Source organism: Amblyomma americanum, chromosome 5, assembly GCF_052857255.1.
Source record: "Amblyomma americanum isolate KBUSLIRL-KWMA chromosome 5, ASM5285725v1, whole genome shotgun sequence".
Lineage (NCBI taxonomy): Eukaryota > Metazoa > Arthropoda > Arachnida > Ixodida > Ixodidae > Amblyomma > Amblyomma americanum.
In genome coordinates, this window is record NC_135501.1 from 112,345,993 (window position 1) to 112,365,335 (window position 19,343).

General features: G+C 46.5%; 1 protein-coding gene across 2 annotated transcripts in view; it reads left to right on the forward strand.

Moving 5' to 3' along the window:
- The window catches only part of LOC144132610 (AB hydrolase superfamily protein YfhM-like), a 34,107-nt gene continuing 14,764 nt past the window's right edge, over nucleotides 1–19,343 (forward strand). The window contains exons 1-4 of one of the 2 annotated variants that reach the window (XM_077665142.1): nucleotides 1–375; nucleotides 4,293–4,417; nucleotides 10,885–10,997; nucleotides 17,259–17,427. In XM_077665142.1, coding sequence (XP_077521268.1) covers nucleotides 82–375; nucleotides 4,293–4,417; nucleotides 10,885–10,997; nucleotides 17,259–17,427 — 701 coding nt within the window. In that variant the 5' untranslated portion in view covers nucleotides 1–81. Of the gene's footprint in view, nucleotides 376–4,289; nucleotides 4,418–10,884; nucleotides 10,998–17,258; nucleotides 17,428–19,343 lie in introns of both variants that reach the window. The other variant, XM_077665143.1, reaches the window with a different exon arrangement.

Sequence of the window (19,343 nt, forward strand, 5' to 3'; positions counted from 1 at the left end):
CATATTTGCCGGTTTTGCCGCTTTGATCTCGCCGATCTCGCGCTCCACGTGAGCTGCTGCCGAGCGCGTTTCCAAGTGGTGATGAGGCGCTGCAGGGAAGCCCAACTGGCACAAGCAGCAGCCCACTGCCGCAGCAGCTCACGCAGCCAACGCAGCATCGAGACGGCAGCGATGGCGTTCAAGACGTTGCGGCGTGCGCTCAGCCGCATCTTGCTGGTGACAGTTGGAGCTTGTATGGGCCTCTGGACGTGCCTTAGGATCGGCGTGCAGGTGCTGCTCAAGGGAAAATCCATACTGACGCCCAAGCAGCGACCTGAGGAGCCGGCCTGCCTTCGCGATCCGGCGCTGGGAACCCACAAGTTCGTCACGTTGGAGGTTCGTGCTGACACTGTCTTCGGTCTCTTCTTTTCAGTTGTTAACACGGACTTATCAGTCGTGCGCAAATTTACGCGCCTCTCTGCTCTCTCTTCCGATTATGATATCGCGCCGCTGACATATTCAGATTCGCTAATTTGGTTTTGTTGCGTGAACAAGATCGCACCCTTTTTTTTGTTCATCTTGGATGTCTGCGCTTGGTGTAACTTTTTATCTTCTATACGCTCGCAAGACCGAACGCTGTTAGCCCGAACGAGTTGGATGTCGTGATAATAGCTTTTAATTATATTCGAACCTGAGATGCATAGAACGAGTCTTGACAGCAATATGAGAGTTGGCTACTGCACGCGTACGAGCATCGTCTTCAATGAGTCAGTTTTCATCCTGGGCACAAACCGGATTCGAATGTTGATTGCAGCGCGCTGTTTCTGCTTTACTGTTGCGCCTAATTATATTGACTGCCACTTTGATATCTCGCTTGTGATTTACGCCCGAATCTCGCTTCCGAGAATACGCTTCGCTCGTCACGTCGGCAGAAAGGTCGCCCCTGTTGTCAACAGTAAAGGTGTTATCAAAATGTAATCGCCGCTCAGCTGGGAGGAGTAGCTCCTGATTAGCATCGGCGGAGAGAGGAGCTCCCAGGTGTCCCTCTGCATTTTCTGACAGCGGAGTGCGCGCGCGATTACGATCCCTTGACCCTGCTGCACCCGACCTCCGCGATAAGTGTGTCCGCACAGGAGCTCTGAGGCCGGTGTCAAGTGCTTCGCACGGCAGTTCACGTGAAACGTAGCAGTGGCACCCCGGTAACTCGAACCGCCGCCGCGCTGTCAACGTTCTGACGAGGCATGTCCGATGAGGTTATTGATGCCCCGGAACCACCGGAGCAGCCAGCTTTCTCTCCGCAGCCGCTCTCGTGACGGTCTCGTTTGCTTGTTTTGAGATGAGACGTTGCCAAACCGCCGATCGCGGCTGTCGGGCGCTGTCAGGCTGGGGACGAATTCAAGCAAACACAAACCGCACCCGGCCGCGCGCGACTGTACAAAAATGCGAACGCGTCCTCGCGCCCAACTGGATTCGCTGCCTTTTTGCGGATTGAATGTTTTTTTGCCGGCGGATGTTTAGGTGTGTCCTTTTTCTGTCGTGTTGTTGGTTTGCTTTGCGGGGCGCCAACGTGTGCGTTTTTTTTAGATGCGTGGGAAGTGTATACGTGCATCTGCTGCCAGGTGAATAAGTTGGGTGTGACCTGTCAGTTGCGAAGAGGCACGACTGTGTGTGCGTGCAGCTGGCTCGTATTCATTCATTCGTTCGGCCCCGGTGCCTCTTGTGACGATGTTTTTTTAGTTGCATAGCCGAGGTGGCGTAGTGAGTGAGCCGGCATGTTCTTCCCCAGCGCGAAATTTGAATGCGCCAGTTCTGAGCCATTGGTCAGCTGCGCTTTTCAGAACGTGTGCTGCAGCTTATGGAACAGCTAGCGCATCAGTTAAGCGTGTACGCATTTTGTAGCTAGTTATTTCTCTTTGTTTTGTCATTCCGTCTTAATTGCCGCATTATACACGCCTATTTCCGCTTCGACCTGCGCCCATGTATACGCACGGCAGATGTATTACATGAGCTCGCTGATTGCACGCGGAGCTTTTACAGGACAATGCATTAACGGGCACCGCAAGAGAATGGGCCTGCTTTATGGGCCTGCACGTGTAGACACTTTTTTTCCTTTTGTCAGCGAGAATAATGGCGGCGATTCAGGGCAAAAAATTCCCGCTGGTGACCTTGGCAGCTTTCCGTGTGCGAAGACAGCGTGCGAGCGCAGTTTCAATTGTTAAGTGGAATACTGGACACCTTGCGAGACATTTCTAAGAGGCCCCTCTCTATGTATACGCCCGCCTTTATGTATATTTTTTGTTAGTCTTGATGCTTTTAGGCCGCTCAGTTTGTTGGAAAATCTCTGGGTGCGGGCGTGAAGCTTTTTCCTTGTTGTTAATCTTTCATTCGCCATTGTCTCAGCTGCCGAGGTAAAGAACAAGCTTAGCGTGACATGCACGTACGCGCGCGCCCCTACCCTCCTGTTTTACCTCGACAGCCTGTACAAACTGCGGCCTTTAATGACCTTTGAAGTCGCCTTTCGCTCTGCAAGAGCTTTGTTCCGACTGCCGGAAAACCGTAGGTTTGCGCATGCGCAGAAGTGCACAGTGCACCGCGCTGTTTGCGCATGAGCGCAGGCCACGCGCAGGTATCTGGTTGTCGATGTTTGAGTAAAAAACGAAATGGTAGGAAATGGTTTTTGTAGCAATAAACGCTCAGTCTCACTCACCGGGTTCCGCGGCCGCCGCATGCATTTCGGTGGGTTTTTATTATAGCTATTACAATACTCATTCGCGACTAAAATATAGCTACTGCAGTTCAAAGAAGGCAAACAATAAGCACCTAAAAAGTTCATGCCTGCTGGGATTTCTGTGTGAGTTGTGATACACCTAAACAAAAATACATGAATGGCACAAAAATTTGGGGTGACATGGATAAAACAGTGTGCTTGTTTTGTGCACGCGCTTAGTAAAGACAGCTTTGTGCATATGTACATGTGCTTTGTATTTGGTTCCGGCTAGCATATGTTACCCGTGGAATGTGGCCAAACAGAGAGCACAACTGAATAGTGGTTTTTGAGGGTTTAATGACCCAAAGTGACTCGGGCTATGAGGGACGCACAAATGAATAGTGAGACAGTGGGGTCTCTATATATCACTAGTGAATGCTGGATTAGCAAAGAATTTGAGGTTCACAATCCTATCGTCTGTTACTTTATGAATGCCTTCACTGTCAGCTGGGTGACAAAACTCTGCTGTCCAAGAGGTGCCATGTTTGGGCAACACAAAGAGTGTGGGCATAGCTTTGGTAGAAATAAAACAAATTGATTGTTCTTACACAAGTAAGAACAATCGATTTGCCCTGGGAGACATTGCACAAACAAATTTTAATTCAGTCTAGCTGGGTGTTTGTGTTCTTCTAGCTCTCTCTTCTTTATCTCAATCTCTTCCTTTTTGTTTTGTTGCAAAAGATAACTGGCTGTAAGTTATATGCTGCTGTATAGTCGTTTAAACTCATGAGTGAAATGGCAAATGCTCCTTCAAAGGAGGCCTCCCAACCAGTGGCGTTGACCTATTGTCATTACGCTGCTGTCCACTGCCTTGCATGTGTAATAGCCGCTAGCATGTGCAAGTCAGTTGACTGTTATGCTATAACATTAGGTCGGCACCATTGTCTGGAAGGCCTTCTTTGAAAGAGCATTTGCTGCTTTACCCTTGAGTTGTACGAGTCTGTAGCAAGGAAAAAAAAAGGGCCTGAAGATTGCGACTTTCCCGATCTAATGCTCAACAGAGGGCAGGCAATTTGATGTTGCGCATATAGAGCCTGCTCACTCACCTACCCACTCATTTGATTTATTTATGTGTTTAGTGAACGCAGGAAGTTAATTAATATTTTGTGAAGTGCTAATTTTGGTTGCACTTCTTTTCTGTTTTCAAGCGTCCAAATTGTGGCAGCTGTAATTATCTTCTTTCTGTGTCTTTCAAGTGTCATGTACATCCTTGAAACAAAATGTGATACCAGAATCCCTCGGATGTTTATTTCAAAGGTCCATGTATCTCAGTGTTAAACTTCAAGCTGTTGTGACACTTTGTGTGAAGTTTCATATGTGCCTATAAGCAATTAACCGTCTCTGTTTTGCACTGCAATACAAAAAAATTGCTTTTCTTGAGGCCTGGATGTGCTGTCAAGGTGAAGAATGTTTCTTTTTAACTGAAATAACAAGTGGCTACTTGTGGTACCCACTGTTGTGTGGACCTCGAATTTAAACCAGAGGTGGTGGTTAGTCATTGGCGCCCCTTCTCCTCCTCCCTTCCCTTCTTCTTCTTGCGCAGCAGGCTGTGACCCTGCATTATGTCTCGGCTGGGAGCCAGGAGAACCCGCTGCTGCTGTTCCTGCATGGCTTTCCGGACACGTGGTACACCTGGGAGAAGCAGATCCGCCACTTCCAGAAAGACCACTGGTGAGGGACAGGGCTTGGCCACTGGCTTCCCAGGGGCAATGCCTTGGCGGAACTTTCCAGGTCACAGCTGTGTTACAGGAGTTCACACAAATTCAATGGGAGCTCGGACTGGAACTCACTGCATAGTTATACTCTGCGGCATCGTGTTTTGGCAATGGAAGAAAAGCTACAGAGACTAAATATGCCCTCTCTTCTTGTGGTGTGAGTCCCCTGTTGCGTTTAACTCAAAACATAGTATATGGGTAATACTCATTATTTAAGGTATATTTCTCACAAAACTGTCCATTTTCAATGTTAGAGGTTCACGGCAAGAACAGTTTCGATGGTTTGGTTACAACGAATTTTTAGGCACGTCCGGTTACAAGATGCTTCCCTAGATGGTGCCAGTTACACTAGTGACCGAGCGAAGTCAACATGCAGCAAGCATTGTGCCAGGCGACTGCCCCGTGGTTGACCTACTAGTGGAGTGACTGACACAGTTATGGATGCTCCGCCTGCATAACCTTCTCTTCATTGCCAAGGAAAAGTTGTTGTGGAGTATAGCTTTTCTCTTATTGGATGTTTCTTGATGAGTTTAACTTAATGCGGTGATATTATGCTTCATTTCTTGGCGGTCGTGTAGTTCTGGTGTTTTTTTTTTATGATGTCAATTGTTATAACCAGAAGGGAGTGTGAGAACTTTGAACCTCCTCTTCTAAGGGGGTGTGAGAACTCTAGTCCTTCCTTCTGAGAGGGGTGTGAACACTGTGGTCCTCCCTTTATATGGATTCCGAATGCACACTAGTGCTTCCTTCTAAGGAGTGTAAAAACGCCCTCCTTTCTAAAAGGTGTGGAATTCCTAGGCCTCGCTTCTAGGGGGAGGGCGGAAAGCCTTGTCGTCTGTCCCGAAGGCAGGTGCGAAAACTCTGGGAGTCTTTCCAACTTCTGGAGCATTTATCTGGATGATATTGCAAAAGAAAATTGGAAAGGCTGTGTGGCTGGACTTCTGCAGTGTGCATGTGGCTGTAAATTGTAGTTTCAGTCCCAGTATTACCAGCTTCTCAATTTTGCCAATAAAATTTGATTTCTCAGTTGTAGTTCACCGAGCGCAGTCTGTTCATAAACTACGTATTGTGAAATGAATTCAGTTCTCAAACTCACTTTTATAGTAAATTTTAAGTATAACTTACAGAAGGAAAAGTGCAAAAGGCAGTACAGTGGTTAGCTTCACACACATTCAGAATTTGAACTCTTCTTTCATTCAGTGTGTGCAGAAAGTAAAAACTTTAGTTTTGTACTTTGAAGAGACACAGTGGAGGCAGGGAGACAGCCGGAAAGGACGGGCATGGGTGCCATGTCCATAGGCTGTGCCCTGATCGAGAAGTTGTTGTACTGCAATTGGGGTAGAAAAAAAATGCTCTGGGGCACTTTTCTCCCCAAGCCTTCAGATAAGGGCCCTGCCCAGTTGCTTTATCTCAAGTATGCAGGCGTTATCTCCTTATAAGTGCGCTTATTGTATCCTGTTTTTCAAGCACTGCAAAGTCCATTGTGATGGTGTTCATTTTTTTCCCTTTATTTAGCTTTTATAGAGATACATGTGTAACCGAGGGATAACATTCAACACAGCTTGGGGAAAAACTGCTCATCACTGATGTAGTGGAAAGTTACAGAAGTACAATTAGTGATGAAGACCAAAGTGAAATGAGGACCTCATTAGATCTGCATGCACACTTTTGCAAGGGCTGTGTCAGAAGCTGCATTTGTGAGCTCAGTTAATTGGTAAACTGTGAATGGAACAGCAGGGCATACATAAACATTCATGTGGATTTATGTGTTGTTCTGGCGACAAAATCCTTTACTACAAGGGTGCAAGAATGGGGGAGCAGTGTGTCTTTAACCCTGATTTTATATTTAATTGTCATGTGATGTGCTACAAAATTCTGACTGAATAGTCTTCCACTGCTGATAAGGAACTTTCTGTCTGTGTAGGAAATGGCAGCTTGTGAGTTTTGAAGGAATACAAACAGCTGTTTCAGAGCGTGCACACTACTGATTTGGACCTCAACACCCTTGTCTTGCTGAAGATTGGAGGGAGTGCTCTTAAGTGGGCTCAAAGAATGGGCTTTTGATCAGAGATTGGGATTTCTTCTTTGGCAAATCTCAGCCACCTCTTCTCAGAAGTGCAGTAAGAAGTGTAATAACTCGAAGTTGTTTGAAGACAACTTACGTTTTTAGGCCATATTGTGTGTGTTGGGGGCAGGGAGGGGGGTGCATTTGAAAAGGCGGTCATGTGCATTTTTCTCCAAACCCTTTCCTTACCACAGGAAAATTTAATCTCAAGGTTGTGTGGCTAAAAAACTTTATTCATTCGTAAATTAAAAAATTTACTTTGTTGCAGCACATCACAGTGAATCTAATAGCGCTTTCTATTTAATGACGTAAAGGAAAGAACAGAATATGTATATCTTAAGAAGAAAGAAATGTTTCATTGCCAAAATTTGAGATGCACGAAAATTCACAAAATATATTATATATTCAGTTAGAAAATAGGAAAATAAAAAATTGTAAATATAAATTTCATGCATTACTCTGTCAGAAATGAGTACTCAAAGCTGTAAAACTCTTCATGATTAATTTTCGGTAAGTAAAAAAGAGCAAAATTAGTTGTTTGCACTAAGCGCTTTGGGCTACTCTCCAGTGCTGTGCCAAGGTTGGCCCCGGAATGCCTTGGAGAAAACTCAGTCCTCTACACTGCTGGTGGCAAGGAATTACCTTGGGATAGGCATGGAGAGCAGTGAATCATCATCATCATTTATTCATCATTTATTATACCCTTAAAGGCCTCTGTTGAGGCATTACATAAGGGGGGGGGGGGGGGGGGGGACAAAGCAAATGCAACTAAGAATAATACGTTAATACAACAAAACATAATGCAATACAATAAAATGAAAAACGATACATCACAATACAACGTTGGTCAATAATGAAGGGCACAAGGCTGAATTAGGCGGTAACAACTACAACAACAACAAGAAAAATAATAAGTTAACTGGGTGAAGTTTGAGAAGTGCATTTTATTCAGTACAGTGATTAATTAATGCCTGTCGAAATTTAGTAGCGTCGCGCTCGTTAACAATGTAGTCGGGTAGCAGGTTCCAATTTTCTATTGCAGTTGGAAGAAAAGATTTATTAAATGCCAAGGTCGATCCATGTATACGTTGAATGCTGAGGAGGTTAAACAGGCGGCGCGATGTTCTGATGGGAGCTAGTAATAATGTGTCACGAAGATCAGGAAAATTGTAATATAACTTATGAAAGAGGCAGAGTCGTGCAATTTTCCGTCGGAGCTCTAGTGGCGGGATGTTAAGTGAAGATTTAATACTGGTGATACTGCTGTGTCTATTGTAATTTGAGGATATAAAACGGGCTGCTCTGTTTTGAACGGCTTCTAAGGTGTTAATTAAGTATGCTTGGTGAGGATTCCATATAGCCGCTGCATAATCAAGTATGGTACGGGTGAATGTTTCGTATGCTAATTTTCGAACAGAAGGAGGGGCTAGGTACAGGGATCTTCGGATGAGGCCAAGTGATTTTGATGCTCTAGATGCTAGATATAAGATGTGTTCCGACCAGGTTAATTTGCTGGAGATGGTGATTCCAAGGTACCGATATGATTGGACTTGGGTTACCGTGTTTGACAGGAGTGAATAAGCAGATCTGATGTTGGAACGTTTTCGCGATACTTGCATGAATTGGCACTTTGAGACATTCAGCTGCATAAGCCAGTCGGAACACCACCGTTCTATTATGTGTAAGTCGTTCTGAAGCGATAGTTGATCCCTGTTAGTGACAATGCGACGATAAAGGATGCAATCATCCACAAAAAGCCGAATAGTGGATGAAACACCGGAAGGAAGGTCATTAATGAAGATTAGAAAAAGAAGTGGGCCAAGAACGGAACCTTGGGGAACGCCAGAGATAACGTTAGTAGTGCCTGAAGGATGATTGTCGATTACTGTGTATTGGGAGCGACCTGTTAAAAAGCAATGTATCCATGATAAAACGAGAGGATCAATGGACAGTCCGGAGAGTTTAGACATGAGGCGAAGATGGGGCACGCGATCGAAGGCTTTAGAAAAATCTAAAAAGATAATGTCAGTTTGGAATGAAGAGTCCATATTTAAGTGGAGGTCAGTGGTAAATTCAAATAGCTGAGTTTCACACGAAAAACCGGAACGGAAACCATGCTGCTTAGTAAAAAAGAAATTGTTCTGATCGAGGTGTGATGCAACATGTGAATATATGACGTGCTCTAGAAGCTTACAGGCAATGCATGTAAGAGATATTGGGCGATAATTTGTGGGATCTGATCTGTTACCTGCTTTAAACACCGGCACAACTTTGCTTATTTTCCAGTCTTTCGGAAGCAAACCCGTAGTCAATGACTGCTCGAAAATAACTTGAAGGAATAGGCTAGAACTTTCCTTAGTGCTCTTAAGAAATTTTGCAGGAATTCCGTCAGGGCCTGGTGCTTTCGACGTTTTAAGCCCATCAATTATTTTCACAATGCCTTCCGCTGCAATGTGAATGGGGGGCATTTGAGGAAAATTTGAATTGGGAACTGGTGGTATATTTTGAGGGGGCTCATGGGTGAACACCGATGAAAAATATGAATTCATTGTATCTGAGCGGAGTTCTGTGGGAACAGATGCACCACGTTCGTCAAACAAGGTGATGTCTCGTGAACGGTGAGTGTGTGGTGCCAGTATGGACCAAAATTTCTTTGGATTATTACGAATAATGTTCTTCAAGTCCTGATGAAAGAATTTCTTTTTACTGTGTCGTAATAACCGTGTATATTGGTGAAGACATGCCAATCTCCTCGGCAATGATGAAAACGAAGGTTACAGATCATAGTTGTAGCTGTGGGAGAAGTCATCCCTGTCCGAATTAAGGGCAGACGAATGGGCGTCATCTTTTCGCTCAAAGCCGACACTTGCATGTACAAAGTCAAGTGTTGAAGCTGCGGGATCATGAGAACACCACCGTTGCTGATTGGGGTTGATGTGAGATGAGGATGCCCCCCTCCCGGATGCCATACTTGCTGTGATTGCTCCACGTTGACAGATTTCGCTTGAAGTTTAAAAATACTCTCACATGACTGATGAAAAAAACAAATTTTGAAACTGAAGTATAGTTCTTTTGCAACATACTGAGTGGTGCTGGTTGTCCAGCAGCAACCCAGATCATGCAGAATGCACCATGTAGTGCCATTGTTAAATTTGAACAATCAGATAATGCAGGGCAAGGAAAGAATTAATTTGTTTGCATATTTGCCTGTTCAAAAGTTAACAATTGAACATAGTAACTATAAGAACACAAACAGGAGAAATAGAAAGAATCATTTGAAGCAGTCATTCAGCACCCAAAGATAACATTACGGAACAGAAAACGACAATGCTGGCAATGGTTGAGAATGGAGCATCATTACTTGGGTGCATGAATATGCAATCTAAAAAGCCTTCGCATGCATATGCACTGAATTGCCAAGAAAGGCCCCTCAAGGAGGAAGAGGAGCTTTGGCGTGAAAGAAGTACATTTGGGATAACATTGTGAACGGCAAAGCCACAATGTGAGGAGTGTGGGCTGAAGGGAGCAGCACTGTGGTTAAAGGGGTATTCACTTGGGCGATGTTATCCCTCCCTAAGTGACGGCAGATGCATACACATCATGCCTTCGAGAGTGCTTGTGGCTAGGCAGTTTCCGTTTTTGGTCCAGCGGCCGCCGCTGACGGGGGAGGGGACCGTTCGCTCTGCCGCTACGTTGAGTCCCTGCGTCCATGGGAGACGCAGCGGCAGCTCGCTCTCGGTCCTTGCCATTGATTTCGTGCACGTTGGACGAAGGAGAATGTGTGTGCTGAGAATGTATGAATAGAAACCATTTTTGAAGTTCAATATTTGATGAACTGGTTAGAGCAAGGTGCGTTTTGCGACATACGTCGTCTTTGTGTTTGTCTGCATTTTCTCTCTGAGTTTCTTCTCTCCTATCTTTTGCGCATCTGTTCCTTTTTTTTTCCTTCTAGCCTTCGCCGTCTTCAAAGATCAGCAAAACCGGCCATCCGGCCCCTTTTTTTAACCCTTGCCACTCCTGTTAGCGCAGCCCAGCCGCTTCGCGCGTCTGGATCCCCCACAGTGGCTCCCTGGAGGAGTTTGGCCGGCCAGTGACGTAGCGCGCCTCCTCTCCCTGTCCATCTGCACCGAGGTCCCCCGTGTGAATACCGCTTAATGCACGTCCTTATATGGGCTAAAAGTACCTATCTTTGTACGAGTTTATGGCTATCTTACAACTTTCTGGAAGTGCGCACCTTCCAGAGGCCGTACAAGTTGTGAGCATCTAGAATGCCTTTGGGACGTAAGAAAGTGAGGAAGAGAGAGCCACTTTTTTTTTTCTGAGCTCCCCTGTTTGGCCCTCTCCTCCTGCCCCTGCAGGGTGGTGGCGGTAGACATGCGAGGCTGTGGCCAGTCCACCAAGCCGCAGGAGGTGGAGGACTACCTCATGTCACACCTGGTCGAGGACATCAAGGGCCTCATCCTCTCCCTAGGTGAGCTGCCATGATTTCTGTCCTGTTGGCTGGTTCCCAGCCACTTCCCACAATTGGGGGGGGGGGGGATGATGCCTTGCATATAGTTTAAGCGACGTGGCAGACAAAAGGGTCAAGACGTTATATATTCTACTTTGTTGCAGGTATCAGTTTATCTTTATTCTGTTGCTCTTTATCCCAAGGTGAAGAGGCACCTTTGTATGCACTAAAAAAACTGTCTGTTGGTGTACAGAAAGTACCATTGATGTGTCTTGGCATTGCTTCGTACAGTGTTTGTGGTTTGTGGAACTACACTTATGGCTGTGAGAGTGTTAATTTCTGTGACTTGAGCATATGACCTTTAGCGCTTTTTCCGGGAACTTCTCCTTAGAAAGGCTATAACTGCAGTACATGATCTAAAGGCTTCCTTAAAGAAATAGGGCAACATTGAAGAGAACAAACACATGAGCCAAACGAGTTGTTCCACATGTACACAAGGCAGCTTTGTTACCGCATGCACTCGGTTTTTTTCAGGGCAGTGCGAAATTGTGGTGAAAGCCCCAAAAGAGTGAGCTGAGGGGAATTTTTTTTACTATGTATTAAGCCCTCAAAGGCCCCACTTAAGGAGTATTACATGAGGGGTGGGTGAGGAGTAAAGCAGTTATAGTACGGCAGTTATGACAAAAAATGGTTTTCGATGGCAGTCTTCAATTGTTGAAGATCTGTTAAAGAAACGATGTGGCCGGGAAGGTCATTCCAGTCCAGGGCAGAACAGAGAAAAAATGATTTTTGGAATGTTGTCGTATGCGCGCGCTGGGCGTAGACGGCTTTGGATTGGCTATGGCGGGATAAACGATGGGCTGGACTGATGAGCACGTTGTCGGGTGGTAACCTGTGAAAAAACTTATGATAAAGAGAAACACGAGCTAGTTTGTGGCGAGATGCTATACAGTAGAATCTCGATGATACGAATTCCAAGGGAGCATGCAAAATATTCGTATCATCCCGAATTCGTATGATCCAAAACAAGCCAACTTCCACATGGGAATCAACCGAAAAATGAACCAAACTTTATTACGGCGAACTACTTGCGGCTGAAAAAGTCCGTAATGCTTGCCTGCACTTTTTTGCCGTTGATGTCGCGGACAAGCCCCGCCTGAAAGGCATAAAACCGTGCAGCTGTTTCGTCGCTCACGCTGCCGGCACTTACGGTGCGGCGCAGAACGTCCAGAGCGTTAAGAGTATCTGCCGTTGACGGCGGTTGATCACACTCGTCGTCAGCGTCACCATCGCTGTCAGGCTCATGTTCGCAGTTATCTGCTTCGCTGACCAAGTCTTCAATAGACGTCAGCCCACAGGTCGCGACGTTGTCGTCCGCGGTAACGAAGTCTCGGGCCGAAGCTTCAGTTTCCAGATTGTCCCAGCCATCAATCGTGAAGTCTTCACCTGGCTCTTGACAATCTCCCGCCGAAGCCGCATCAAGTCCGATGGCAAATCCGCACTTTCTGAAACAGTTCGAGATTGTGTCTGAAGTTACATTATCCCACGACATGGCTAGAAAGTGCAAAGCATCCAAGAGACTGATCCGCAAGTTTGCTTCTTTACGGTCAATTTTCGCCAGCAGACGCCTCACTAGAAGTCCTTTGAAATGATGTTTAACATTTCTAATTATCCCAGCATCCAGTGGCTGAAGATGGCTGGTAGTGTTCGCCGGCAGGAACCTGACTGTCACGTTGTTGAACGTAATTTCCTTTGGGTGGGCAGAGCACTGGTCCACGAAAAGCAAAATTTTCCGATTTCTTGACGCCATTTTCCGATCAAGGCTTGTCAAGAATTCGCGGAAAAAATCTCCAGTCATCCACGCCTTTCGGTTACCTTTGTAAAAGACAGGCAAACGCTCCGCCGATCGGAAACACCTCGGTTTCTTCGACTTACCGATGACGGTAAGCTGGAGTTTCTCGGATCCATCCGAGTTGCAGCAAAAGAGTACTGTTACTCTCTCCTTGCTTTTCTGGCCGCCCTGGCATGCCTGGCCTTTTACGCACAAACTCCTTTCCGGTTGAAGATTGAAAAAGAGGCCCGCCTCGTCGGCATTAAATATGTCGCGTGGCGCGTACTCCGAAATCAGCGCCGGCAGCGTGTTCAGCCACTCGTCCACAGCTGACTGGTCCACTTTCTTGCCTTCACCTGAGACGACCCGGTAGACAAGTCCGTGCCGCTCTTTAAACCGGTGCAGCCATCCCCCAGACGCTTGGAAATTTTCAATACCAAGCGAAAGCGCAATGGTGTCGGCTTTTTCACGCAGCACCTTGCCGTCCACGTTGACGCCGGCCGCTGTCACTTCGCGGAACCAAGTCAGCAGGACCTCTTCCAGCTTGACATGGGTCGCTGTTTTCGCCTGCTTCACGTTCACACCGAAGTGCTGCACATTCTTTAAGATAACTTCTCGCTGCCCAACAATGGTGCAGAGCGTCGACGGTGCCAAACCTAGCTCTTTTGCTAAGTCGACACGCTTCTTCTTAGGGTTTTCGTCAACCTTCTTCAGCACATCGAGCTTCTCCTTAAAAGAAAGGGCTTTACGCTTCCGCGACATGTCGGCAGCAGCGAACGCTTGCGTCCTTGTCACGTTTCGGCAGTTCACGTCACAGCGAAGCACAGAAAGAAGCGGCGAACGGAGAACTGCGGTCCCTGCGGCGGCGGCACCCTCCCGGGAACAGCCGGCGAGACAACTTTTCGATAGACCAATGAGCTGCCAGCAAATGGGTGACGTACACGACTGGGCACGTGCCTCGCCTTGGCCGTCCTTGGTTCGTGCTGGTCGGGTTGCTACATGGTTGCTACGAAAGGGAGGTGGGGGTAGGGTGGCTAGTGGGGGGGAGGGGGAGAGAAGAGGCCGCGGGGCGCGGTGGGTACCCTCTCCCCCTGTGAGCGCCAGTGTTGCGCTGAGCCGCTCGGTGGCAAGGTTTGCGTGTTCGTACAACGTTCGTCGCGGCGGGGGGCGGGGGGTGGGGAGGACTCGCGGCGGCCGCGCCGGCCCGCTCGCATGCGCCACTGGTTTGCACGTTCGTATCAACCGCGGCGGGTTCAGAAACCGTTCGTATCACCCCGAATCTTAACGTATTCTATACAATGTAGTCTGTTCAAAGCATTCTTAAAATTCGTATCATCCCGAAATTCGTATCAGCCGTAATCGTATCATCGAGATTCTACTGTAGTATGAAGTTCAAGTTGGGATTTCAGCTTTGTTACACTGGCGCAATAAGAGTATTTTGAAAGAATGAATCATGAAGCACGATTCTGAATAGATTCTAGTAAATTAGACAGGTTGGATTGGTGAGGATCGAATATAGAATGTGGGTACTCTAGTTTAGGTCTGACAAGTGATACATAAGCGATTAGCTTGACTGAAGGGGGTGCTATGGCAATGTTGCGTTGTAAGTAACCCAAGACGCAATTGGCAGAGTTAGCTATGCGAGTAATATGGCTGGTCCAGGATAGGGCACTGGAGATATGAATACCTAGTGCTTGCATCTTGGAATGTGCTTATAGGTCATTGTGCTGTGAGTGGTCTACAGCACATTGCAGCCATAGACAGATTAGTTATGCTAAGTCGTGGGCTGACTAGTGTGATGAAGGAAGCTAAATACCATGTGCATTATTAGAATCGCATGTCTACATAATGCCAGAGTCCCCGATTCCCATGTTGTGATGCCACAAAAATCAACTGCCAATTCCTGTCATGATTAATTTGCGAGTTTTGCATGGCGCTCAATATAAGCATATTAGAATTGGTCGATGGCAATGAGTAGTAGTAAATGTTTGTTAGTCTGCAGCACGGTGGACTAATTGGCCGTATTCCGGCATTTATATGGGTTTGTGGTAGTTTACCTTTCCTTACCATCATGAGACATCGTGATATTCTGTGACCAGAAAATTAAGCCTGACCAAATTTTTTACGCCTTATTTTAGACCACTTCTACTGCTATTTCCTTGGGTATTTTGATTGGCACTGCACATAGTGAACTTTCTTTTAGCATGGGCCTACTTTTGCTTTGTAGTAACCATCAAAGAAGGCTCTTATCAGTGTACAGATACCGCGCCTGAAGGATGCTAAGAACACAAGATGAACACAGAGGACAAAAAACGAATGTGTATGTACTTTCAACTCGTTTTATTACATGGGATATGGCAGTCTTTATACATAAAGAGAGAGAGAGAGAGGGTTTATTGATAGGAAAAGGCAGAGAGGTTGGCCTGAAAAATAAATATCTGGCCTGCTACTCTGCTCTGGGGGACGGGAAGAGGAGATAAAAGAAGGTCACGATGGGGGACGATGATGATGGGAGGAGGCAGATGAAAAACTACTTAAAAAAAAAGAAAAAAAAACACGGCACACTTTCTGACATCACAAACGCGAGACAAGGTCCGTGTCGCTCAAAAAGCGTGAGAGCGCTCGCGTTGCCTTTACAGTTCTAAAACTATCTGGCCAAGTGCCGAGGATCAAATGCTCAGAGAGGAGCGATGTGTTCATAGGCTTCAGAGCAGATGCGAGTATGAGTCTTTCACGTGCATACGCTGGACATGCCACTAAAACATGTTCGATAGTCTCTAGCACGCCACATGCGGTACATTCCGGGGAGTCCGCTTGTCCTATTAAGTGCAAGTATTTGCGCGTGAATGCCATGTTTAAACATAGTCTACGGATAACGCATGCAATAGGGCGAGGTATTCCGCGAGGAACTGAAAAGGTCATTGTCGGATCTAGCTGTTTAAGGCGGATGTGGCGGGTGTCTGGCAGGGCCCAGTACCTAGCCGTCGCCCTCCTCATCAATTCCGAAAGCAGACAAGTTGGGTCCACTATAGAGAACGGTACAGCTGTACGCAGGCCACTGCTGAAGGCGCTCCTTGCTTCAGCGTCACTATCATTCAGAAAGAATGATAGTGAAATGGGGTTACATTACGTGACAATCAATAGAATTTGAACACATGATCAGTTCGTATGCCCCTGCAACTCAGCTGCACATTGTCACCGTTGCAAAAAATGGGAACCTCACCTCGATGAAATCACCATCCTGGGTCATGCAAAACAAAAATTTAAAGAGGTAATCAAAGCATTCAAGATCAGGACAGCCAGAACAAAAAGTAATGTCAGCACTGTATTCAGGGCTTCCGAAGGTAGCGAAATATAAGGGTTAGTGTTGTCGAGCGCAGTCAGGGCGGTGAGGTAACTTTGTTGTTTTATTCTATAGATTGTCATGTAGTGGTAATGACATTTCCCTGCCATTCCTTCCTTCTGTATACAACCACCATACCTCATGTAATAAAACCATTTGATAGACCACACTCCATTCATCTTCTGTTCTTTGTGTTAGTCCTGTGTTCTTGGTATCTGTCAGGTGGGCAACTCTCCATACAATGAGCCACCAACTAGCTCACCTTTTTACTCTGTTAACTCATGTCTCTGTATTTACAATGCAGATAAAAAAAAGTTCCCACTCGTATGTCTAGAGTGATCAGTGCCCAAAACACAAGCTATCAGCTTGTGCTTGACATGTCTGATGCGTGCTCCTTTTTTGATGCTTAGGTGGTTTCGCCCCAAGTTTTGATGCAGATGTTATGTCCAAGGTAACTTTGGTTTGGTTAATGGGGTTTGGCGTCCCGAAGCGACTCAGGCTATGAGGGACGCCATAGTGAAGGGCTCCGGGAATTTCGACCACCTGGGGTTCTTTAATGTGCACTGACATCTCACAGTACATGAGCCTCTAGAACTTTTCCTCCATTGAAATTCGACTGCCGCGGCCAGGATCCAACCCACGTCTTTCAGGTCAGCAGCCGAGCACCATAGCCGCTGAGCCACCGCGACGGCTGCAAGGTAACTTTGCTAAAGAAGGTGTAGTCATTCAGCTGAAGGAATGTGATGCACATCTTGTTGGGATGATCAGATCACATCCTCGTGTTTTGGACACCTGTTCACCGGGCCATTAGTTGCTATATGTCTGCTACTGGCTTTTGAGTAGCGTTGCAGTGCATGTGCAGTGTAGTAGTGTTACAATGTGTAGCACTCGTCCGTGTGATCTTCTACTCCATCTTTCGTCCGTTTTGCGCTAATGTGCAGTGTTGCAGTTCATGGGCAACATTGGCATTTATGGGCAGCATCGCAGTGCCTGTGCTGTGTTGCACTCATACCAGTGCAAGGACCACATTTCAGATGTGTCTCGTGTTTCACTCTCTCTTCAGCTGCATTGTGCCGTGCCTTGATTGTGTGTCATGCACTGATTGCAGGCTGCAAAAAGGCGACAGTGGTGGGCCATGACCTGGGCGGCATTGTGGCCTGGGTGCTGGCCACCAAGCATGAGGACCTGGTCAACCGGCTGGTGGTCATCAACGGGCCCCACCCGCTGGCCTTCCGCTACCAGCTGGAGAACAGCTTTGCCCAGATGCTCAAGTCATGGTCAGTCACGGTCATTACCCGCAGTCATGGTTCACGTTGAGCTTGCTGCAGGACAGGGGCCACCCCATAGGAGGAATAGTTTTTTAAGCTACAGAGCTTCTTATTTCAGTTTCTTATTTTTGCTACAGTTTCTTATTTTGGCAGAGAGGCAGCACCACATGTGCATACGTGCACATGAATGCACAGTGTAATCCAGTTATAACGACACAGATATAATCATATATCAGTTATAACTATCTAATTGTTTGGATTTACTAATTCTTCCATTGCCCCTTAGTAAAAATAAACCAATCATAGATAAAATAATCTGCAAAAAATGAATACAACGATAGGATTCTGGCCACCTGGAAAGTTATCACCGGAGTTTGTCTGAAAGTTTGACAAAAATAAAATCCTTCAAGTGAATGACTTGAAAACCTCACAACTGGACTGGCGTGGTGAGATCCGCGAGAGGCTGTTGCGTACTGCTTTTGGAATCAAGTGCTATGATTGTCTCAATCGCTGGAGGTAGGAAGGAGGGAAGAGCATGCTTGGCTGCTGCCGTGCAACGCTTTCTCACACATACATACAGTCTCCACCTGTCTGTGCATTTTGTGAACTGGGTAAAAGGGGGGGTGACTAAATGCAAGGCAATATCTCTGAATCCATCCTCCGCACCTTTGTCGTTGAGAATTTATTATTTTTTTAAGCATTAGCTCTACTAATGCCCATTCCCCCGCATTCCGCTGTCCGCAGTGCAGACCTTGGCAGTGCGTCAAGATGCTTTGTGACATCACGCCTTGTTTTGTCTTTTGATGGAAGCTGGTGGGTGTGGCTCACTCCGCGAACTTGGCAGAGCACCAAGACACTGTGCGACCTTGACAGGGACGCCGGTGGTGGTGGCTGTATCGTGGGGTAATACTTGCATGCACAGGAGAATACGTGGGTGTGTTCTTCTTGCTTTCTTGTGCCGGTCCAGATATAACGATAATCAGTTCTGGTTTTCTCAATATTGTTATAAGTGGATTGCACTGTACACTAGTATACATACATATACGTAGCAGTATGCATCACTCAAATGTTTCGCACTCACATATTTCTCAGAGCATCAGTGAAACAGATTTAAATGCACGAAAAAATAACACACATACATCAGCCGGAGCGTCCTTTATGATGATGTGAAATAATAATTTAATAGTGGTGGTATTACTTACTTAAGGCTCTGTTTCTCGTAGTTTGACTGCGACGTGACTACTAACTGGTCTTCAAAGTGTCTTGTGATGTAATTTGGAGCTTTGCTCCGCACCACGTGACCAGCAGTTGCCACGCTGAAGGCTCGAAGAGGTGGCATAGTATAGCTATTGCTACAAAAAATCACGGATGTTATACCTTGGGGTTAGCCACGAATTATCATGCTCTAGCACCACTAGCCCTGGCTTTGCATGGTTTATCTTGACTTTCTATTCTTTTGCTTGACCTGAACTGACTTACTTTGGTTGATATATCATGATGTCAGTTTGTGTGATATTTCATCATTTCAGACTTGTACTGCGGTAGAATTGGTCATTCTCTCCATTCACAGATCCCTAGGAGTCAAGATTCCCCTCCTGGCGCAGAGGTGCAACTGTTAAGCTATGCGCCACTGCCCTGCGATGGCAGGTACTGCCATCGATGGGGCTTGTGAGATCCATGATGTTCCTGAGGAATCTCTCGCGACTAATCATTAATCGAACTGCGACGGTGGGCAGTTTTCTCACAATCCGGTGGGCAGCTTGTATTGACGTTACAATGTCAGGTGACCAAGGTGGCCCACGTGCTATAAGCAGGCTTCGGACAGACAGACAAGCTCTTTTCGGCGGAGTGGAAGCGCTACGGCACTAAAATGGCAACCACAGGAATCGTTCACTCCAGACTCGGGGAGTTAGTAGTGATTACCA